The sequence below is a fragment of the Paralichthys olivaceus genome, chromosome 16, assembly GCF_024713975.1.
Source record: "Paralichthys olivaceus isolate ysfri-2021 chromosome 16, ASM2471397v2, whole genome shotgun sequence".
Lineage (NCBI taxonomy): Eukaryota > Metazoa > Chordata > Actinopteri > Pleuronectiformes > Paralichthyidae > Paralichthys > Paralichthys olivaceus.
The window spans coordinates 7,468,365-7,492,199 of NC_091108.1; the positions used below are offsets into that span (position 1 = coordinate 7,468,365).

At 43.4% G+C, this 23,835-nt stretch overlaps 1 protein-coding gene across 6 annotated transcripts in view; it reads right to left on the reverse strand.

Annotated features, from left to right (window-relative positions):
• Window positions 1-1,900: 1,900 nt before the first annotated feature.
• Window positions 1,901-23,835, reverse strand: part of mib1 (MIB E3 ubiquitin protein ligase 1) — a 51,759-nt gene continuing 29,824 nt past the window's right edge. Inside the window, exons 13-22 of one of the 6 annotated variants that reach the window (XM_020108999.2) lie at window positions 12,116-12,248; window positions 11,108-11,194; window positions 10,458-10,616; window positions 8,260-8,441; window positions 7,600-7,789; window positions 7,417-7,495; window positions 7,224-7,310; window positions 5,463-5,531; window positions 4,632-4,732; window positions 1,901-4,213 (exon numbers count right to left, since the gene is read on the reverse strand). In XM_020108999.2, the coding sequence (XP_019964558.1) occupies window positions 4,073-4,213; window positions 4,632-4,732; window positions 5,463-5,531; window positions 7,224-7,310; window positions 7,417-7,495; window positions 7,600-7,789; window positions 8,260-8,441; window positions 10,458-10,616; window positions 11,108-11,194; window positions 12,116-12,248 (1,228 nt within the window). In that variant the 3' untranslated portion in view covers window positions 1,901-4,072. Of the gene's footprint in view, window positions 4,214-4,631; window positions 4,733-5,462; window positions 5,535-7,151; window positions 7,311-7,416; window positions 7,496-7,599; window positions 7,790-8,259; window positions 8,442-10,457; window positions 10,617-11,107; window positions 11,195-12,115; window positions 12,249-23,835 lie in introns of all 6 variants that reach the window. The other 5 variants (XM_020108992.2, XM_020108982.2, XM_020108974.2 and 2 more) reach the window with 5 other exon arrangements.

Sequence of the window (23,835 nt, forward strand, 5' to 3'; positions counted from 1 at the left end):
TCCCCTGCGGCGAGCTGACTCTCCTGCAGATGGATGTCACTGCCCGGCTCAGTGATCACAGCTCAGACTTGAAGCACAGTCAGAGGCATTTTCCTGATCTGGGTTTGCCTTATGCTCTCCTCTCTGGGGGGGTGGGGGCTTCAATTCATCTCTATCTGCTGGCTCAGTCAGGCCTGTGAGTGCCCGGCCCACCATCACTCACACTCCGCAGGGGCAGCCAGAGAATTAGCTGACCCCCCCCAGCGTGGGAGTTAACAACCCCTGCGGTCCAGTCAGCAAACGCTGCAGCCTTCAAGTGGCTGAGTGTGGCAGGCGTGGCCGTCAGGGGATGCTCCCCAGGATCAGGCCACAGGCCGGGGTGGGGGGGAGATAGTGTCGTCTCCGGCACCCTGACAGTCAGCCAGCAGGGCAGCAAGGGGTCTGTGTCCAGTCAAGCAGCCCAGTCCTGACATTCACCTCAGCACTGTCTGATGTCATGGCTTCATCATTCTGACCTCAAGTACCTAAAGTATGTGGACACATGAACTTTAGACCCATTAGTCATCGCTGGATGAAACAATCTGCAGCTAAATCAGCCTCCACTGTTCTGAGAGGGCTTTTCCTTTTGATTTTGGGACCTGGCTGCAGAGATTTGGATGAATATGCTGTGTGGGGTTGCGGTCAGAGCTCTGGACAGGTCAAGTTCCTCGTCACCAAATCGTACTTTGCTCTTCCCTGACCCATACAGCATCCTTCCACCAGGCTTCATGGTAATCCAGTAGTTTTTCGTAATCCTGCTTACAAACCAACAAGCAAACAGACAGGCGTGAAAACACAACATTAACAAAACAACATAAATTCAGCAGGAGGGCCTGAAGATCCCATTCAAGTGAATGAGAGGGGGGTCTTAGACATTTGGACCCCCAAACTGATATATACATATTATATATTAAACTATATGTTCCGAGTCTTTGTTCTCTTCAGATCTGAAGCTGTCCACATACTTATGACCACACAGAATATATGTAGAAGTCTTTTAAAATCAGTTTTCATGCAACAATATGTTGTTTTTTATTACTTTGCTGTGTTTTAGGTTGTTTGTGTTATTTGACCCTGCTTGTATTTCTATATTTTTCACTTCATAGCTGCAGGTCATAAGCAGGACTCCCTGGCAGAAGAGATGGAACCTTCCTGGTTAAATAAAACAAGAAATTCCTCTTTTTCACACAGGAACCACTGACAAAGTGTCCAGAAGCGGCAGCTGCCTTCTACTCCCTGTCTTTCTGCTGTAACAGGTAAACCACACGAGAGAGAGCGTCGTTTCAAAGACAGGTACTTGAGTCTAAAATGACAAAGCACCAGCGACATGACACCAGACTGTACGTTCACTGTCTCGGCCTGGTGCCAATTCACAGAGATCAAAAAAATAAAGCGGTGTCAGAGTCTCCTCTCCAGTCAGTGTGCATGAAGTGAGCGGCTGACAGCATGATGAATATCTTGTTATGAGCAGCTGCGGAGCGTGAGCCGGGCCCAAAGACGTCCAGGTTATGAATGGACCAGTCAATGAGCTAGAACATAAATGGCCTTTGGTGATAATTTCTCAGCAGTGTGGAGATGCCTTGTGAGATGTCCCCCATGTCACACCACTCACTTTAGAAGATGCATCACCCTGTTCTCTCTCTCTCTCTCTCTCTCTCCCTCCTCTCTGGTTTTTTCTTTATATTCCTGCTCTTCTCTTCTCTCCGATTAGCATAGCTGACCTATCACACGCCGGCGCCGACTCATTATTAGGTGTTAGCATTTTCAATTACCCCACACCTCCCATCACTGCCACCCTGTCTCCTCCGTGAGGCAGACGCTGCACAGCAGGAGAAAAGCAACAAAGTGCTAATTTCCAAAGTTTGAAAAAACAAACAGTGCGTTGTTTTGAATGTCCCCATGGTTCATTTAGATCTTTATTCCAGCTATACGGTTGTTTTTAAAAGCACTTATCAGCAATACAGACCGAACTGTTTTCATGATACATGTCGTACTGCATATGTCAAACATTCATGCCAAATAAAAGAAAAAAAATACCACGGATACATTTCCAACAGGACAATTACAGGGATTAAAAATAAAATACAAAATAGGCTTTTTCATGACAACCATAACAAGACAACACTACCATAAAGCGTATTAGTGCTTCTAGCTTAAAGTGTTATCAGTGGAAAGAATCAAACTGTACTGGCAAAAAAAGTTTTCAGTCCTACAAAGAGAAGGGGGGAAAAAAAAATATGCTTGTATGCGGTTGCAAATTCCCACATAGCGGAGCAAGCTGGCCACCTCGCTGAGTCTCCACATGGGCAACTGCCTTTTAAGAGAGGTAAGGCAAGTTCTGTCTTTTTGAAAAGGAAATCATTAGCTTTCCTCCCAAAGAAAATACTGGTGAGAAGATACTTGACATTTTATGACAACAAAAGTCTTTTTTTTCTGTTTCACACAAATGAGTTAGGCTTACAGAGACCTAGTTCAGAGAGGAAACACGCTTCTATCTTTCTATCTAGAAAGCTACAGCCAACAGAAAGCAAACAGAAAAAATAAACATCACAACATATCTCAACATTAATATCAAAGTAGAATGTTTGAGAGATTTTGAGGCTACATATTAGGAAGGCAGTGAGACCTATAAATCCTATTTTTGGGCAGCAATACAAAATAATTTATTCTACATTTCATCTTAGTGTTCTAATAGATTGTACTCTCTAGCTCAATAAATGTTGATTTTTGAGAAGAAAGGGAAATACACTTAAATAAAAAATAAAGGAAAATAGTAATACAAGATAAAGAGCACCTTATCCCCCATACAAGTTATTAAACCGGTAGATTTTTGGAAGCAAATGGCACATAGTAATCAATGGTAAATTAGCAATGCTCATTGAATTGTACAATACCACCAGGTCTCATAAGAGTTTTAACAAAACGTGACAACGTTTGCATCTTGTGGGTCTGTGTGTACAGCAAACAGGTACGACAAGGGCTGGTCACTGGACAGAAGCTGAAGAAGTTTGCGTGTTTGTCTTGAAACCCAACGCAGCGGCAACTCACGTGTCGCAACACCGCCATCGTTCTTGGTACAGCTCGGTAAACAAAGTACGGGTGTGGTGTGCTACCTGGCAGTCCGACTGCTCCGTGTTGTTAATCACTTAGCAGCAGTGGGCCGCCACAGTAAGTGAGGAAAAGAGCTTTAACCCTGACTCAGCTTTTTCTAGTGCAAAACCGCCAACATGTGGTCTTCGACTGCGAGGACAGTCGGCATACGGTGTGTGTCACGACGGCCAAACACAGACACGAAGCTAAAAACACTCACAGGAGCCTGTAAAATGGTGCAAACAGTGATGCGTCACAAACTTGCCATACTGTAATGAAAACTTAAAACTTAAAAAATCCACATCAGGAGCTTCCGATAGCAATACACTGGAATTAAGATTTTTACAGATACAATAAAACTTGACTGCGACAGATGCTTGAGAACTTTACACCGAAGGTAACGACCCGACCTCGCTTCCTCTACTCTCGTGGTTAGCTCTGATACTCAAAGCTGTTCCAGGGGGAAATCGAGGCACAGGTCCGACCCCTTTAAGTTCATTTTCAAGATTTTAAGTCTGAGGGTGCCGCCATAGGCTCCAAGAGAGAAAAGAAGTTTCACATAAGAAGTAAAAACAGATAAAGGGATGAGGAGGGGGTGGTAAGAAAGAGGAAAAGAGAGCGACAAAGAGAAGAAAAGGCGATGTGCGTAAAAGCAACCATCTTTCTGGCTGCATTTAGGAAACAACAGCAGAACTGATGAAGTCGACTTGTAATTTTTCCTGGTTTTGTAACAGAAATTCCACATGAACACAGTCAGACCATTAAGAGAGCGTTTGCTGTGTGGACTAAGACATTTTGAGGACGCCCTTGGCTGGCTGACTTGGGTGCTGTGAGGATGGTAGAGCAGCAGCAGCGGCGGCGGCAGCAGTAGCAGTAGCAGCGGCAGCAGCTGGTGTGGTTGTGGCCTTGCAGGCGTGGTTGGTGTGAACTTTAAAAGAAGCAACAGAGTCCGTGGGGGGGGGGTCTAGTAGAGGAGGATGCGGCGCTCAATGGCCTTGCGGCAGATGGGGCACTCGCTCATTCGGTCCCCGCACAGCTGGCAGGTGCCGTGGCCGCACATGAAAATCATGTTCTTGAGCCGGTCCAGACAAACCGGACACATGGTCTGCAGAGAGGTGAAGAAAAACAATCGCTGTTTGTTGTTCTGTTGTGAACTTTTAATGAAACAATCACTAATTTCAACAAACCAGGATACAGATGTTCGTTATTGACCAGTGATCACCTCGCCGCTCAGATCACTTTTATGATTTCTTGGTAGTTCATGAGCCACAAACTTTACATTCATTTATGACAAGAGCTCATTTTTCTACTAAGTTTGGCTTTAATTAACTGATGTTATAAACATGGCATCATCGCTACTGTGCAGACTCTGGCTCCAAATGTACAAAATGAGACCCTTCGTATACGGGACATTTTTGCTGACTTCTGGGTAGCAGGTGTAGGTGGAGACACATTGTCCAATCTTTATATACTAACTGTCTCACATCTGCTGGCCTCTGTCCCTTCAGTAACCTTCACCTCACCTGTTCCTTGATGTCTTGGAGCTGTTGTTGTAGCTTCTGAACATCAGCGTTGACGTTGGTGTTGTCTTTGTCCCTCTGCAGGGCGGGGATGTTTCCGCTGGCTGTTTGAACACAATAAAGCCACGTAAAAGTTGAAGGGGGGGAAAAAAATTAATTTGTTACCATCCTACGGACTAGACAGAGGAACAGTTTGCACCAGCGGCACCTTCAAACTTCACTTCCTCATAATGATAAACTATATTGCCAATAAAACAGAAATGCAGCCACACCAACAAGGGCCATTCTGAAACAAGCCGGAAGCTCGATTGTATTTTGAGTTCTGTAAACGAGCAAAGATCACAAACAACATGCACTCAGAATTTTACTGTTTGGCAGATCAAACTCAGTCTGTCTTGGCATCGCACTCACTTTTAAATGTCTGCGTTTTCAGAAATGAATTCTTTGTAATTATCTGAGAAATGAACCGGCAAAGGACAAAAACATCATGCAGAGTTTTTGGCACTGTGCGATTCCACCGGATGCATGTAATGACGGTGTGAAACTGTCTGGGTATATTATTTGAGCGCTCGACAAGAATGAGCTGGACTGAGGCCCTGCTGGGGACTTCATTCCAGACTGGCAAACATCTGCCAGAAGCAGTGATCAGCACTGTGATTCTTGGCATGTGGATCGTCATCATCATCTACAGTTCAGCGTGTGTGTGACTGAAAGAGACAGGGAGGAGGGGGTTTCAGGGAAGGGGTAGGGGCCAGGGCAGCACTGTGGGGGGGGGGAGCTTCTTTAAAAGCAAGGCTCTGATAAGGGGGGGGGATTCATGGAGGTTATACTTACACCAACTTAGTGCCAGATTGTTGGGCTGGAGAAGATCCTGCGATCCCCCTGCCATAGTGTTAGAGCTCCCTGCTGGGAATAACCAGTCACATTGTTATAGCAGGAGCTGCCCTCACCAGCTCAACTGTTGGTCTGAGAGCTACTCACTACAGCCTCTAGGGGAGGTTCAGAGAAAAAAATCTAAAGAGGAAAGTTTGAAACAGGAAAGGAAAGGGAAATAGAGTTTCTATGTACAACTGTAAAAATACACAGTGACGAGAGATTCTTTGTGTTTTTTCCATCGGCCAACGCTTCAGCATGAGTCTAATGCTCACTGGGTTAGAGGTACTTTATTAAACCAACTGGTTAAGTGGTGGGAATAATCAGAGTGATAGATTTAAGTTTGTGCATTAGATTTCATTATAGACACGAACAGCGAGTGTTACTGGGATGCTGCCCCTTGCATGAGTGTGTTTGGGTCTGCTTTTGCACGTCCGGCTTGTGACCGCGGGTAAGATTTGCCAACAAACCGAGACGTGGTAAATAATTAATACGGGGGATAAAAAATGAGGTCAGTGAACTTGCAACAGTTTCCCTTTTAACTCAACGGAAAAAATGTGGAAAAACACGATAGAAACGACCACCAGTGAGATAACAGCACTAAAACAAAGACATGTCCAGTAAAACACTGCTTCATTTAGAGACGAGAAGATGGTTTGTGGAGCAAAAGGAAAATAAACAAATTTACATACAACATTTCATCATGATTCATCAGACACTTACATGCTGATATGTGAAAAATCATATTTTGGGGTAAGAACTAATGAAATCGATGTTGGTTCTTGTTTAACAAACACTAAGGAAATATAATCCAGTCCTTATAAACATTCATGTGTGTTATTAATATGCATATTTCATTGGGACTACAGATATTTAAGCATCTGCCTACAAGTCAGTTCATCCATTTGATGCAAATGTGATTAGTCAAACTTTTGAAGGCCCGGAAACATAAATAAGTTAATCAGGTTTTCTGTATTCTGTGTGAGACCAAGGAGGTTGTGTTTTCACCCTGCTTAATTTGTTTTTCAGCCGGATTATGCAAGAACTATTCAACGGATTTCCATGAAATTTAGTAGAAGTATGGAACATGTTCCCAGAATGTACCAATTAAATGTTGGCATGAATCCGGTCAAAAGGTGATGACGTTTAATAAAATTTAAGGAGACTGTCGAGCCTCGGCTGAGGTATGCAATCGACGTGTGCCATTCTAGTCGAGGCTAGGTCAGCAAAACGAAATCCCGAAATGGCTTGATTGATCTAATTAGAAAAACAAATATTATTTGAAACACAAAATTGTTTTCTCTTAAGAGAATTTCAGACGAAGCAGTTAGCTAGAACATATGAGATGATCTAGATGGATGCAATTATTACAACAGTCCAGATCTAGGAGTGGCAAAGTTTGGAAAGTGATTTTGACAGATTTAAATGTCCGACTACATCTACATATGTTCAATAGGATGAAAAACAATAAACAATAAAACAACATATCAGTGATGCAAACATATGAGTAAAATGCATAAGCAAGGCAATAACTAAACAAAAGATAAAAAGGGCTAAAGCAGAATTCAGTGAAGGAATAAGAGAAGAAGAAAAGAAAACTACGAAAGAAAGTTGGGGTATTAAAAGGGAACGTGTGGAAGATTCACTCACTAAGGTCATCATCATCATCATCATCATCATCATCATCATCATCATCATCATCAGCGGCATCATCCTCCATACCTTTCCCTCCACAGCAAAGAACGAAAGGAGTGCGGCGCTCTACTACAGCCCGGCACTGTACGCACTTCTTCATGAGGCTGGCACAGTCTGGTGGAAACAAAACATGCAACGGTCAGAGCGGAATTCATACAGAAATAGAAGCCGAATTTAAGAAGTAGGAGCCAAAGGTGATGCGGAAATGTGTGTAACTTACTCTCACAAGCGCACATGTGACCACAGGGCTGGAACAAAACGGCTGCTTTTTTGTCAGAGCAGACTACGCACTCCTCAATCTGTAGAAAGATGAAATGAAATGCAAAAAAACAGGAGAAGTATTTTTCCGCTTTTCATCTATGTATTTCAGGCTTTGGGTAGCACAGATTGCGGCGGACGATACCTTGGTTCTTGACTGGACCTGATCCTTGCAGATGAGACACTTTTTGACACGCGGCGAGCAGAGGGAGCAGGTGGCGATGTGTCCGCAGGGCCCGAAAAGAGTGTCTCTCTTCATGTCCGAACACACCATACACTCCTCCAGTGACTCGATGTTGCTGTTCAGAGACGGGCTGCGGGTGCCCACCTGTCCACTGGAATGAAAAAAAGACAGTGTGTGAGAGCAGCAGAGACCACAAGCAAGAGAGGCTGACAGCGAACAAAGAAAAGAGGTGGAGACAAGGAGCGACTTAAAAAGGGATGGAGGGGGTAAGTGTAAGAAGAGGACAGACAGATAAAAAAAAGTGTGATGATTTTCACAAGATTGTTCTTTCTTCTCTTTCTGGTGTTTTTACAGAAGCACTGTAATGTGACTTTGATAAATTGGCAAGTACTGATTTGTTTGTTTAATCCACACAAAAAGTTAAACATAACCTTTCATAAATCCACACTGTTCTTCAACTTAAATTTATACACAGGTTAAAAAACGATACAATATAAGAGTTAACCATCTCCTCCTGGTTGTAGCTTTATATTTATCATACATACATGAGTGGTGTTGATATTAACATTAATCTCTCAGCAAGAAAGTAAGGAAGTGTATTTCTCTTTAACCGATGTTTACCTGCTCTTTTCTTTATGACATTTGGCCAGGGCCTTGCAGAGGCTGGGGTCAGGACACAGGTCCAGGGGGGACTGGCCCTTCTTGTTACGAATGGTCAAGTCTGCTCCATTAGCTGCCAGGAAACAGGCGATGGATGCTGCACTCTTTTTCTCTGCCCCCTGAGTGCCCAGGCCCATGATTAGCTGCAGAGAGGCAGACAGACAAAGAAAGAACAGATCAGAATCTGAGACACACAGCAGTCGGATGATACACTGGCATTCGGACCATTAATGCAGAGTAAAGAAGAACATGTAGTCCTGATTAGAATTTTATTCAGAAGGTTTCACAGTTAAATTCAGATGAACCATGTCAAAGTGCGATCACATCACCCCTAATTAGCCAATCAAAGACATGCCTTACGATTGCTGTCAGACAGTGGAACTTCCTCAACCCTGACCCCAAATCCTATTAACTGTCCCATCTCTGTCCCTCAGAGAGCTCATCGCCTCACTCGGTCTGCCTCCAACTCAAAGCATCTCTCTCTCTCTCTCTCTCTCTTACTCCAGAAATTTGGGTCTTCCATGTCTAATTGTCTTCAACCAGCAGCGTTTGAATCTCTGCTGATGGAGCCACCGGGCCGACTAATTTAATTCTGAATTTGAAGACGGGGTAGGGGGTGTGGGAGAGTGACCCAACTGCACACATCACAATTAGGCTCCACTGTCTGTCCGTTACGCTACTCTGCTAGGGAACCAGGGAGGGCAAGAAGAGGGGGAAGAGGTAGAGGAGAGAAAGAAAGAAGTGGGAGGGAGGTGACAGGTAAAGTAAGCCTGTTGCTCGAGCACTCTAGCCTTAAACACATCCCTGTAGGGATTAGTGATGTGGTGTTAACACGGAGATGGTTCAGGTGTGACATGTTGGCCTCTACAGACAGAGAAAAACTCTCTTAGGTTGGTCAAGAGGCGGCGGCGAGCTGGTTGACTGCTCCCCGCTCACGTCAGGACGGCTGTCTGAATGATGGGCCGCTGCAGACTAAGCTGTCCAGTGATGCAGGTGACGGGGGGACTGAGGAGCACTGAGCTTCCTGTCTAGGTGTGATCAATCATCATTTTTCCCACACTGGGCGGTGAACCACACGCAGATTGTCAAACAGGTGTGTGTGTGTGTGTGTGTGTGTGTGTGTGTGTGTGTGTGTGTGTGTGTACAGGTCCTGCAGAACAGCCACAGCACGAACCTCATCACAATCTCCCATAACTAAAGATGCAGAGAGCTATGACATGATTATACTCGTCACTAACTAAACACGCCACATGTTTATGAAGGTGACTGAACACTCTGCACACAAACTCTTATTTTTCTTGGTAATGGTTTGTTTGTCCTCTCCATGTTCACACAGGTTTTCACTGGAAGCTTCTGGTGACATAGAAATCATATGAGTGGAAATAATGTTATGATTGGTGCGTTTGGTTAGAGGGTGTCACACACTGTCACATCCCCACATGGTTACTACAGAGTTATTATAGGATTACTGGTTCCATGGTAGCTATTGGTAATGTAATATTTCTGTTTGTCTATAAATTCAAAATTAATAATCTGTGAATAAACAGGTGATCAGTGCTCTGTAGCAGCAGTGGCTAGAATTTATTGACGCAAGTGACGTTGTCAATCATGACGAAATTCACCACAACCAATTCTCCAGTTCTGACTTGCCTGAACTTTAAAAAGGTGAACAGCTCTTTGTGCAGCAGCGGTGGTGAGGCTTCAGGTTTCTGTGGACTGAGCCCTTCAGCTGGTCTGTAATTGCCGCGGCTCAATTACTGCAGGTCACTTTTGCAGTTTCAGACAGAAAGCTGCAACCAGCATCACCACAGGGTGAGCAAACGGCCCATTCCAAACAGAAGGGGTACTGCACTGGTATTGTAAAAATTAAGTTGCAAAAAATAACTGTCACTAAGTCTGTGCATAAGCTCTATGTTGATCCAGTGGCATCCTGTCTTGTGTGATCCCCAGTGTTCTGAGTATGTATAGACTGATAAGATATTACAATATATATACACGTATGGATTGAGTAATGATTATAAAGAGCAATAAGTGATGACAGGTTAATAAAAATCAAAACCCTTGTGTAAGTCAGATTTTCCAATGTTGACGTTTTCTCATCATTTGGCCGTTAGTTCACACACTAGGTTGTTGAACATCTTAATGCTGTGATCACTTACTGTGTTCTTGGAGGGTTCCCAAGGCTCCACTTTGCTGACATCCTGCATATCTTGGAGTTGTCGCAGTTGGGACAACGTGTGGTGACGCAGTGCCTCGTGAAGTGGTGTGTCCCCATCCTTGTCCTGCACATCGAGCTTGGCCTCTGCACGCACCAACAGCTGTTATAAAGAGAAGCGTATAAACAGAGTTACACGAGCAGGCTGTCAAACGGAATCGGCAGCAACAACCATAAAACAATTTTATTTTCTTTTGTTGCTACAATGCAAATGGCAGGGCGCTGATTTATAAGGTTGCTTGCTAACAATGAACTGCCTCAGTATTGTATTCACCCAATTATAGAGTGCATTTTTTCTCAAGTCCACAAGATGGCAACGTGGCAATCTCAATCCAATACTACACCAAATGACTCTGACCAAGACACAGTCTCAGAGCATCACTCAGAAGGAGGACCTCATTCAACTGCAGGACGTCCAACTGTGTAAATTAAATGTGGCATGGCACTGATACTCCCGTTTGTGTAATGTCCACAATGAGGGACTGATACAGAGATAACTGGGGACAGGATCTTAGCTTCGTGGTGGATGTGAAATGGAAAGGGAGGAGAACAAATAAGAAAAGAGAAGGATAAGACAGAAGAGGTGACACTAACCCGGACTATCTGGGTGTGTTGGCGTTCCACGGCCAGGTGCAACGCTGTCTGCTGGTTGACATTCTGGATGTCTAAGCTGGCGCTGCCCTGAGAGGTGGGAAGAAGAGAGAGGCAAACACTCAAACATATGTGATTTTAATAACAAACCAATAAAATAAAATAAAACTAAATAAAATAAAATAATATAAAATACGTTTAGTACATGTAACAACTTTGATGTGCCTCAAAAAACCTTTCTTCCTTTAACCGTAAAAACCGCATCCCACAATAATGCTGCATGTGATTGTCATTTCCAATTGCGAATACCTCAGCTGAGGAGATGTGGAGGGAAGATAAGCATTGTGATCAGGCAGTGTGTGAAATCCCCAAGTAATAAGACTGACTGGCTGGCTGGCTGGCTGGCAGGGAATCTGCAGTGCACCTTGTAGTGTGGTGCAATTTCTGAATAGAAAGCTGAGCCATCACTGCGAACCAGCCCATTGCAGGGACTTGGGAAAAAGGCCGTCCCCGCTGAAAGGTAGCTTGCACAGCGAACGTTCATGTGTTGGTATGCTGCAGCAACATTGCTGCCTTGCACCATGTCCTAATTAACCCGGTTCCTGCATGGTCAGGTGACTTTTTTTTTCATAAACCCCTGTATGTGTTAGTCTACAGGGAGTTAAAACTGCAATCTCAAAAGGGAAAAACAGCACAAACCTATGATTGCAAGAGGAGGAGGATATGAGGGCCCAGCAGCACTAAACATTACCCCTGGAGGCCGTGTGAACCGTATGGATTCAATAAAAAAAAAATGGCAGTTAGAGCAGCTTCAACTGGTCTACAGCTTGCTGGCTGCAGGGGAGTGCAGTGGAGGCTCTGTAGTGAGGGAAAGCCACACGTGCTGGTGAAGCTGATGCAGCTGTGCTTTGAGCTAATAATTGTAAATGGAAAAAGTCTCTCACAGAGCATGAATGACTGCATTTGTTGTCAGGTTGAGTGCTTAAGCGTGCATTAAGAATCTGTTGTTACCTGGTGCACCAGCAGCTCAGCCACCTCCACATGGTTGTTGAGGGCAGCCAGGTGCAGTGCGGTGTAACCGTCGTCCTTCTTCTCGTCTACGATCCAAGGCCTTGGCAGTTTGGATAACAGCACACGCATGGCACTGCACAGAGAGGAGAAAGAAGAAGAAGTGGGAGAAGTGAGTGTTTGACATGAGAAAACCCCTAAAGAAAGACAAGACTCTGCAGTTAAAGTGATGAAATGCATACATTTGTGATATTAAAAGCTCAAATTCATATTTCTCTAAATGAATGTTTCAAGTACTATGTGATAACGTGGGGTTAGACACAATCTGTTGAAAGCAAACACATCACAATGTCTGCACTGCCGATACACAGCATATTCCAATACACATTTTTTTCCCCCACTTTTTACAGCCGAGCATATCCCATTTTCACACACGGGGACAAGAATACTAAATCAACTTAGGGAGGAGTTGCTTTCCCAGGCAGAGTGTTATTTACATCAAGCTTAGAGCAGTGCAAGTGCTGTGTGTTATTTTAGAGTGCCCGTCCCTCCACCATCACTTTGGTTAAAAAGGGAAGCCACTTCTCCCTTGATGATGCGCAAAAAGCGTCTATCATTGGGAGGCAAAATGGTAATTACACGAGATTTCCCCGCATTCACTCAGGACTCCTGGGGAAGAAAAAGAAAGGATGGGAAGGGAAAACATCCATTGTTTAAACCGAGCTGTTTAACAGAAGTGGCCTGGTGTGGTAGAAAAGAGCGAGTCAGTTCTGTGCGATTGAAGGTCATTTAGAGGATGTGTGGCACGGAGAGACGTGGCTGCAAAGGCAGCTGTACAAGAGGAAGGAGTCAGAGTGTCACAGTGGGGATAAAGAGGGAGCCTGACTGTCACTCCCCCACTGTCACTGAAGAAAAGAGACCTCTTTTTTACTAGAAGCCACACATGTTTCTATTACTTATTAAAAACAAAGAGAAAGAAAAACAGGGAAAAAAGACAAAAAATCTACATAAGAGGTAGATTTGACTGTAATTAGAAGGAAACACATGTGAGTCAGAATAATTCTTCTTGTGAAGTCAGCTTGAGTTTAGCGTTTGAACTCCATTTCTTTGCCTCCAGCTCCTATCTCTCCTTGCACTCTTCTTGCTTTAGCTCATGGGCACACACCCTGGCATATGGTACAGGAGCAAACTGAAATGAGACTAATCCTTAATTAATGTCTGATCAGTGCATCAGACAAAAATATCTGATTAAGAAATAATTGCAGGAATTGTTTTTTTTTCTTTACAAATCCTGTGGAATCAGAAACAAGACACTAAAGCCTGAACTGTATCCCTGCTCTCCACTCTCATCTGTCGTTAGGTACACAATGTACCTTCAATAGGCATTAAAGCAGCAGTGCTGGAGGGAGCGCTTCTGGCCTTGATTAACCCTGAATAATCTCACAGGGCATATCTTTGAACTGCGACAAAAGGAGACAGCACATTTTACTCTGACTTTGATATGACTCCACAGCTGCCATGGATGCACTGGGGTATTTAAGCACACAATAGTAAGGTAAATACGGGCTGAAACATTACAGGGAGGAAAAAGGCTGAGGCACAGGACAGAAAAGCCACAGCCCGCACAATCAATGAAAACCGTTAACTATTAAGACACAGACAAGAAAGCAAACCAGTGTAAACCAATGGCTGGCTGGCTTTCAGACGGAAGGGTTTTTTGCTAAATGTACAGCTTCCCTCCCTCCTCCTGGAGTAATGAAAGAAAGCATCATTAGCACGCTCTCTTGAGGAAAGTGGAGAAAAGAGGGGCAGAGAGGCAGGGGGCAGGCAGTCAGCACCTCTGCACGGACAGAGAGATTCAGGGCTGGTCTACTGCTGCAGTGATGAACAGCGCAGCACACTGATCCCAGGATCCAGAGCTCGCTCGCTCTCGCTCTCTCTCTCTCGCTCTCTCTCTCTCTACACCTCTCATTGCACAGAGGCTTACGCACACACACACACACACCTGCATTGCTTGCAGCCATCTTCAACCACTTAATGCAGAGGAGCACTGCTTAAATGATATAGCAACCGCGCCCACTCTACCTAATCTCACATTCATAATATATCGCCTTAGATACAAAGAACTATTTGCTTGCGTATTGTGGATTTACCATCTCATGGGGGGACTTTTGAGTAATTTCATCGATGCTGCTCCCACTGGGCAGGAGTTGAGACTTAAACAAGCAAATTATGCAGGAAAAGACCTTGCCACATCAGATTCTTGCCTCAAGCTACAACATACAACTTATTCCCAGCGGTTAAACATCACACTCTTTAAGCTTTCTTTCAAGAAAATAAGTTAAAACAAAAACTGAAACTGAAAAACTGATAAACTATCACCAGAATCAAGGGCATTTGTCCTACACAAAGCCTTTGTTCCTTTTGTACCAGTTTTTTCTCTCCTATTGGTGCAATGTATAAGATTTGAGCGATCTGGATTGGTTGGAAACATCTCCTATACGTAGAAGAACTGGCCAATGAACGCCTGCCTCCTCACTATAGGGGCAGACTGGCACCTTCCAGTGTCAGAACCAGGCTCTTGAGTGCTGGGCAGGTGTTCACTGTTGTAGGGAGCCTCTCCAATAGAAGTCTAGATTGACAGGCTCCCTGCCACGCTGGGCGAAATGGGCAGACATTAATATTAATGCCCCATACTGGCACTGCTGCATTGCAGTTAAGCTATTTGCTGTAAAGGCAGAAAAAAGAGAGTGAATTAAGAAGCAAGAAATAAATCCCACATGTTTTTTTTTTTTTTATCTCTGGTAAGTGATGTTAGCTGTGACTGAGCTTCTATGAGAGAAGCTGTGTGTTGGCTCTTCAGGTAGGATGTAGAGCGAGAGGGAGACAGAGACAGAGCAGAGAGTGAGTTTGTCCAGCTCAGGCTGCTGACTTCTTACTGAGTGGAGGACATTGACTTGAACAGGACAACTAAACTACGAGAGGGAAACACATTTAGTGTGTGGTGGGGATTTTCTTATGACAGCAGAACATGAAAACCATTGCCATGGTGTCTGTGGACGCGGGAGGACGAGCAGCTGAGAAAGGAGAATGGTAGAGGAGAGAGGGAGAAGGGGAGACATGATGGAACTGGGTCACCCTGTGAGAGATCTCAAGAGTCCCCCAGGAGAGCTACACCGGGGCCCGTTGTCTTCAACTGCAATTTGTCATTGACCAGGACGCTCTCTGATGCCCTCAGCTCTGTGTGTGTTGGCGTTTGTCATTGTATGTAAGACAGTGAACTAAAAGTGTATGCATGCATGTGTGTGTGTGTGTGTGTGTGTTTGTGTGTGTAGGGGTCGACAGGGCCCTTCTGCTGCCCTCGCCTGGCTGACAGCCATCTGTGTGGTGGTCAGTGGCCGTTATTACAACAGGAAGTGAGAGTCGGGGGACAATCACTTGCGTAGGACAGGGCAAAACGGGAACAGTCAACATCCAGCCTGAGATTAATGGCTGCGCACAAACATATGGTTACTCTGATGCAGGAGACGTGTTTGGCATATCATCATGCATTAACTAAGGCTTCAAGCTCAAGAAAGGAGATCCAGATTCTGCATCGGAGATTTGTCTCCAAAGGGGCCACCTGTCTTGGGTAAATAAAAACCTTTATAAAACTAATAATGAAATGATTAGTGTTGCAACTGTGAGCGCAGTTGTGTGGTCAAATATACAGATCAGCTCTGTATGAGTGGTTGCAAACACTTTGTACATTAACCTTAAAGTTATTTCTTGACCTTGGGAAAAAAAAAACTCAAGGTCTTCTCAATAACTTTCGTTGGAGCTTTAAACTGCGTTGTACAGCCTTCATCCATTGAAGATAAACTTTATCTATATTTTCAGGATTTTAGGGAAAAGTTTTTAACGTATAAACAAAAAAATCCTAAAAGTGAATCAACTTCTGCTATGTGCAGGCACGTGAAAAATAATTGATCTCCATGGCAACTGACCAAACTATCTTTTGCCAAAAACATGTTAAGGTGTAAACTAATCCTATTATAACATATTCCTTCACACAAACTGGTAGCGTGTTCCTCTCTGATGCAGAGTCCTTATTGAAACAGCCTCTCAGACAATAAATGAGGTGTCTGCTCATCGTGGACAGGATCGATACTTTCAGGTCCTCTGAAATAGTGAACACTGTTCCCAACAAATCATTCATAAATGCAACACACTAACACACACAGTCTAAATGGAGCCCCCACCCCCTCCACTCCGGGCAGGGAGGCGCTCTCCATCATGTGTGAGAGCTTTGGAAGGCAGAGTCCCTAACTCAGAGGCAGCTGAGAGAGTTTGAGTCATAAAACTGTTCAGCAATTCATTGATCTTAAAACATGCAGCTGTGGATGGGAATGGTGGCATTCATATTGCATTTATTTATTTTGAAAAATGATTACGTGTGTATTAAAATGAAGCAGGAACAACTTGAACTGTCAATTCCACTGCTGTTACTCAAACAACACACCAGACCCTAGAATAAATAATTAAATCAGCCAATAATCATCACGTAAATGTAACTGGTTGGAACTCAGATCCCTCATACTTCATCCTGGCCATCGCGCCGCCCCTTGAAGTAATTAGTTACCAGTTTGTTTTTGTCATGTCTGTCCCACAGCTACCGGCCGTCCTGCTGTGGACAGAGTAAATAAACACAGGTAGCGTCCAGGCCAGCAGTGCAGCAGAAAGCTGAGGACAAGAACCTAACTGGCACCGCTCGATAAAAAAGGCTTTCATTACCATGCCGTGAGGAGAATAATTTCCCCTACAATGTGACCTTCCCCTGCTCGCCTATACCTGAGGCCCCTGAGTGAGCATGCTTTTATTAAGGACTATTTGCATAAACTGGGAAGGGGGAGACGGGAAAGGGGGTGCATTTCTGATGATGTTTTGGTTATCACTGTAGCAATGGCTGCTTCCTTGAAGGTTGTTTAGGAGACGCCGGGTGCATTTTCAAACATTCTCACGTATAGTTTTCTGTCCATTTGGGGAAGTAGGTGGGAGACTATGAGGGCTTAGCTTTAATTAGCCTTAAATCACCCGGTATTATGGGGTGTCCTGATTCAAAGCAATTTATGAAGAAAGTGGCAGCAAGACAGCCGGAGAAGCCCAATGGCGCGTTAATGTCCCATTGGTTCGAGATGACCCAATTATTTTCCCATGCTAGTCTTCCTTTGCACTTTATTCTCCTCAGTACCTTGAAAGTCTCATTCTCATTTCAGACATTGGCCATAAGAGGTGTAATGTACATCCTTTTACCTAAAAAGTGAGAAGAGATGTAAAACAACCAAGGACATGCAGGTTATATTAGAATAAAGAGACACCTAAATCAAGTGCACTCCATACAAGAATTGCTTATTACCTATAAAAAAAATTAAAAAAACATGTAATTATTGAACATCACTTTTCGCAATGGCTTGAATAGACATGCATCATAACTTAATAGGTTTTCTATTAGTTTTCAGTCTATTTCATGTTGTACGGGAAAATAATTCCATCAACGCGGTTGTGCGGTCAATGATAAATGATTCTGATTGAGCCTGAAAAAAATTATTAAAATGACAAAAACTAATTCAATAGGGTGAATACACTTGTGTGACAATGTGCAAATAACCAACTTGGTTGACTTGACGCATCCAAAGCACAGACAATAACAGTTAAACTTCAAATCTCTTGCAAGCCAAAATACAAATGAACTTAAATACACTTTAACGACAGCATCCGAAACTGACTGGTCTCGTTTTCACATGACCCCAGACAGAGCAAAGAAAAGCTATGGCCTCTTCACCCTGCTCTTTAACTTTTCAACAAACAGCTGACTGGAGGATGATACACATCAGTGACCCCCTCACACAACCAGCTACAAATACAAGCTTTTATTTGTCTGGGATACAGAAATCAAATACATAGCTTATTGTATGGATGTGTAATATTTTTTTATTGATAAGTACGGTGTGTTTGCGCTAATGTGGTGTCTGTGGTGAGAAACGGAGGTCATTAATTCGCTGTGCTTAATGCAAATCTGGGCTTTTGTCGATATTTTGATTTAATAGCCCCTATAACTGTTAAGATATATGCGACAAACACAAACGAAGGCTTAAGAGGCTCATGGTTAACATCACACATGCTCCATCTGTGTTTCTCCACAGTGCAATGATCACCACTTTGTGCAGCAACTTCAGAAATTAATAAGCTACAGTCAATTTGTCTTTAGACATTTGGACGATGGTTTCTTTTCATCATAGTGGACTTTCTCTTACTTGCCCCAATGTCTACTTGTTTGGCAACAGAAAACCCTGAATTCCTCCTCATCAGCTCAATCAGTGAGGGAAAGAGTGCGAGCAGTGGTGGAGAGCGAACTACAGAGTGAATGAAGTGAGGCAGTGAGTGGTGTGAATGTGAGAAATAGTTTTCTGATTGTTTCACTGCAGTAACGTTCTTAGGCACAACTAACTGACCCACACCTCCACACAACGCTGCGGGAACGTGCAGCATTATATGAATGCAACCAAAGTGCAGGCTCAACCCTGCCCTCTGCCAAACACAAGAGACCTACAGCTCTTTGTACATCCATGACACAATGAAGGAAAGAGACAGAGGAAACGATGTAACCTGGTTGCTACGAGTCCTGCCCTTGCAACCTTCACGCCATTATTGGCTCCGAGATAAGCCGTCACTACCCGAAGGCTGCAACCAAGAAAACATCCTGAACACAGAAAGATGAGAAAATAAAAAAATAGAGGGAAGACAGTTTTTCTGCAGATAAGTACACTGCCACACACTTCTAGTTACTCATAACTGACGATGGAGAGGGATTACATTTGTATAGTTTTATCTTTTAGGAATATCCTGCATAGAAACCAATAACATGCAAATATTTTATAACTTCTTTTTCAGGTTTTTTTAGCCAGTTCCTTTTGCAGGTTCAAAACTAGACTTAATCCTGCCTGGTGAAATTAACTGCAGAGCGGTAAATAGAACCGAGGGATTGACTCTGGGCTTTGCAGAGCGGTGGAGAATACAGGCGCTCTGAAGGTCTTTCGATCGACAGCCACTCAGCAGCAGCCTGCCACGCTGTCACCATACGGGCAGAGAGTGTGAGAGGCTCCCATGATCTACAGTCTCACGGCAAATCCACCACTTTAAATCACCCCTTACTGCCCCGGCCTGCCTGCTACCTTTCCTCGCCCTCACACTGCTCCATTAGAGTTCATCCATGCAAGTTGTTACCTGCGGAGGGTCTCTTTATACAGAACGAGAGCAGTGACAGTGTCGCCCTTTAAACGCACTGGAAAAAACAAAGATAACGCATCATCAAATTCCCTTCCACAGTAATTGGCTGACTGGATCCAAAGTGACACAAACAAGCTGCTGTCTTGCTGCTGATGAGTCTGACATCTTTGGCAGTTCTGGGCACACATGCAGAGGAGGAGGTAGTGGCGGAAGGAGTGATTTGGTAATTAAAATCCATTGTTTGCACTAGGAAATAATGGGGATCAAAAGGCCTTGTATCTACAGCCTCCTTGAAGCACTGAGACAACAAGCCATGTGCCCCAGACCAGTGGAGAACATCTCTATCAGCCAGCTTGTTAATGGAGCTTGAATGACTGTACTGTACATTACACAGATAAGGCTCCATAGAAACTTGAAGATAATACACACAGATCCATGATTCTACAGAAGGTTTTCTCGTGCAATTTTACATATATAGGCAATTCTGCCTAATCTTAGTAAAGTAATGTTTTAAGGCAAGTGCTTCTGCTGTTTCCCCAGTATTCTTTGCATGTTTGTAAGCAGGAACACACACACACAAATCCTTCATCCTCTCTGACCTGTCAAAACACATTTACATGGGAGCCATTGACTTGGTTGTCCCCACAGGTTACCGGGGTAACATGGGCTGCATTATTCAACAGCTAAGCATGGTTTAGACGTGAACGTTGCCCTGGATGTGTCCATCCAAGTTCATTAAGGTTACCAAGACCCTCTCCAAGAAAACCCTCTGTCCATATACAGTCATTTACTGTTTTTTCAGACACCATGGGTTCTGCCTTGTTTGATCCATCATTTACATCACAGGTTTAATTCGAAGATCCATTTCGGATATTTCTCTGAACATTGTTCGGTCTAAAATCTAGAACATTTGACTTAGTATTAATAATCAATATGAAATAAAATAACAAAAACCAAACTGAAACATCTCCAACTAAATCCTAGTATGAAATTAATTCTTAAATAATATTTGGCTATCAATGTTACATTGAGTGAGCAATATGGGTTACAACACTGTGTAAGCAGCTGGTTTAAAAAAGGTGGTTTTATAATGATGTTTTAAACGAGTGCATTCTAAGAGAAATGCAGCACACAAACCAAAGAACCATCAGTGATGTTAAGTACAGTCTATATCCCAAATAAATTCTATTAGTTATTCCAATACATCAAGAATATAGATAAACTACATTTGTTTTTTAAATGGGAGGAAAAAATATTAAAGATGCCTGACAGCTGTGCTGTGGAAGTACATCACCTTCTTCTGTCATATTTATTACCTGCATTGCTGAGGCACTTAAAGTGCCACAAATAAATCCTGCTCTTTCTAGGTTTGGCAAGTGGGCAAAAAAACATACCATCAGCGCTTATGGCGGCTTCACAATGCAAGCTTTTCTCTTTGCATTCTATAGTCACTTTCCCAAAAGCTCTTTATGTCCTTGAGTCCCAACAGTAAGGGATGCACCCCTCCCTCTCCCTCTCTATCCACCCATCCCTCGTTCCCTCTTTTTCCCCTCTATCCATCCATCCTTGCCTCCCTCTGCTTCTCCCACCCCTCCCTCTCCTAACATGTGCTATAGCAACATAGCAGCCAGGACTCAATGTTTCAGCATGCCACAGGACAGACAGAGCATTACAGCATGGCTGAGCTTATCTATTGGCTCAGCGCCACCGTTGGCCCAGCCCTAGGAAGAAGTGTGGGCGTTCTGATTGGTCACAGGAGGATTGGAGCTTGTATCAGCTTGTCCTCTGGCTGATCTGTTGGACCGGTCCCAGCTCATAGAGAGGTGGACACTGGGAGGGATTCTAGGATTGGGGGACTCTTAAATTAAGTCACAGCGCATGCTGCAGCAAACTGGTGCCCAGGCTCTCAGAATGAACCAGTCCCTACACTGCATCTTCAATGGGTGCACTCGTCAGAGAATAATTTAAATTGAATAATAATCTCTCGAGGCGACACTTTATAATAACTATCCAACATAAGGATATTACTTTGAAACATCTCTGTCATCACTTGTCTTTAAAAGAAATACAGGGGAGCTGAGTTTTGCGCAATAGAGAAATGTATTGTGTGAATGTGTTGCATGAAATCTTACACTGTCATCAGCAGCTACACTCCTTTCCCCGTCACTTTTCTTGTTGTTCTTTCATCATCTGTGTTAATTTCTAAAATCTGAGAAAAGTCAAACGTCCCATCATAAAATTCAAATTCAGATTATACATTACAATATTTCCTGTTTTTGGGACAGGTGTGTGTGCTTCAGAAAACTGTCCAGCACACACAGAGCCCGACTGATACTGTAATTTTGAGAATGACACTGATATCACTTTATGTAGTAAAAAAAAACTATATATTTTACAGTGAATGTACAACAATCAGCCACAACACCTGACAACTGGAAATGAGCAAGTAGCTAAATTTGGTACATGTTTTTGTCTATATTTAGCATTCATCCATTTATATTTTTTCAATTTCTAAATTACCCCAAGCATCTTTTTCTGCATGATTTCCTTGTGTCAAAACTTTTCATATCAATGCATATAGTTTCATATGCACAGATACCGATATTTCAGGTGATCAACATATCGGCCGGGCTGTACTGCAGTGCATGGGTATTTGTGCAGTTTGTGAATCACTTAATGGTAACATGCTGCGCCAGTGAGGCACGGTAAAAGATCAGAAGCAGGTGAGGCAGAGGAGCTTCCCCTGCAGTGAGGCTAGAGGGAACAATGGGCTGCTGGATCACAGAGCCTGACTGCCACTGGCTTCCCCCTCCAGCACCAAGGTAGGCTGGCCCATTCATAAATCACTTTTATTCCTCCAAGTGCTCAACAGCCTCACCTCTTCGAATGATGCACTGTGTAAAGGGAAGAGGAGGGAGGGGTGGCGGGTGTGTACGTGTGTGAGGAGGGCATAGGACAGAAGAGTGGGACGCAGAGATATGGAAGCGACGAGAGAGACAAAGTCTAGAAAAGGAAGAGTCAGGATAATGGAAGAGGGACATGCAGATTTTCTCTGAAAATAAAGAAGCACAAAGTGGACTTGGAAGTGGCTCAATCCTCCTATGATGCTAATTGGTGGGTAGATACACAAAAAGGAGGAATTAAGACAAACTGCAAGACCGGCCAAAGAATTTTACCAGCAGCTCAAAGGGAAAAAAAAACAGGGGGAATCTGAAGAGAACCAGAATTCTCTCTGCAAGACTTCTCAATCAGAGAGGGGACCTACCTCTACCATTTTTCAGTAAACTCGAAGGGATGATTCTTAAAAGATATTCACCCCCAACTCCTGGACTTTCTGTGTTATAACTTTGAATCAGAGCAGATGCAAAAAAAAAAAGACTTGGTAATGTTAAAATGAGAACAAACGACTACAAATGAATTTTAATTAAGAACAAATAAAATAAACAAAATAATTGTTTTCCCCTTATTCGTGTCGATAGCAGAGGCACCTTTGGCAGCAATTATAGGGTCTATTGTCGGCCATGTGCCCACCCTGAATCATTATGCAATCAGTTGTTTTATATTTGTACTTAATTTAGATCAATTTGAGTATTCTACTCAATCTTTGTTTACTTATTAGTGTTAAATATCTCAATGGTGTTCATTTACAATCCCTGAATAACAAGAGAAAAGAGAAACAAAGTTTCTACAAATACAGTGTAATCAGCTGATTAACATTGAATTTATACTGAATCCTCCGAACAAATAATAATAAAAATATGAAAATGGTTGATTTCACATTAATCTGGTTTAGTTATTTATTTTTTAATATGAATGGAGATGCACCTCAAAGTGGTATTCATAAGGAGAAACACCCATTCCACGCCTACATCCAGTGAAACAAAGCACATCCATTAGTAGACCCTTTTCTTATTGATCGATTGACTGCTCAGCTAAACATTCGGCCCCCGAGCTATTCATCATGGGGGTGGGGGGTTGTAAGCCACGCTGCTGAGTTTCAGGGGAAGATGGGATGTCTGGCTTTAACTGAGATTAAACTGGTGGGTTGGGTGGCTGGAACGGTAAGGGTGGAGACCCGCAGAGGGCATCCACAAAGTGGAATAGGTCACAGGCCACAAAAAACTTGAACCAACTGAGAATTAGAATGAACAGACAGCAAGTTAAAATTGTGCATGTGCAGGCATAGTTACTGTGTGTGCAGATGTACACACAATTCATGAAAAGGCTGCTGTGGACAGTAACTCCTGGTTCAATTTTTAGCAGTGTGCACATTGTACTGCAATAACAGGTGGACATTTCCAGTTGCCATTTATGCAGCAGCAATTCGGCACTTTTGATTGGCCATGTAAGGTCAAGTTTTGAGTGGGCACATTAACAGGGAATCCATTTTATCTCGCAAACGGTCAATTCTTGTAACAGCCGTAAAGATAATGTAATCGAAAAGCTGTAAATCGCAG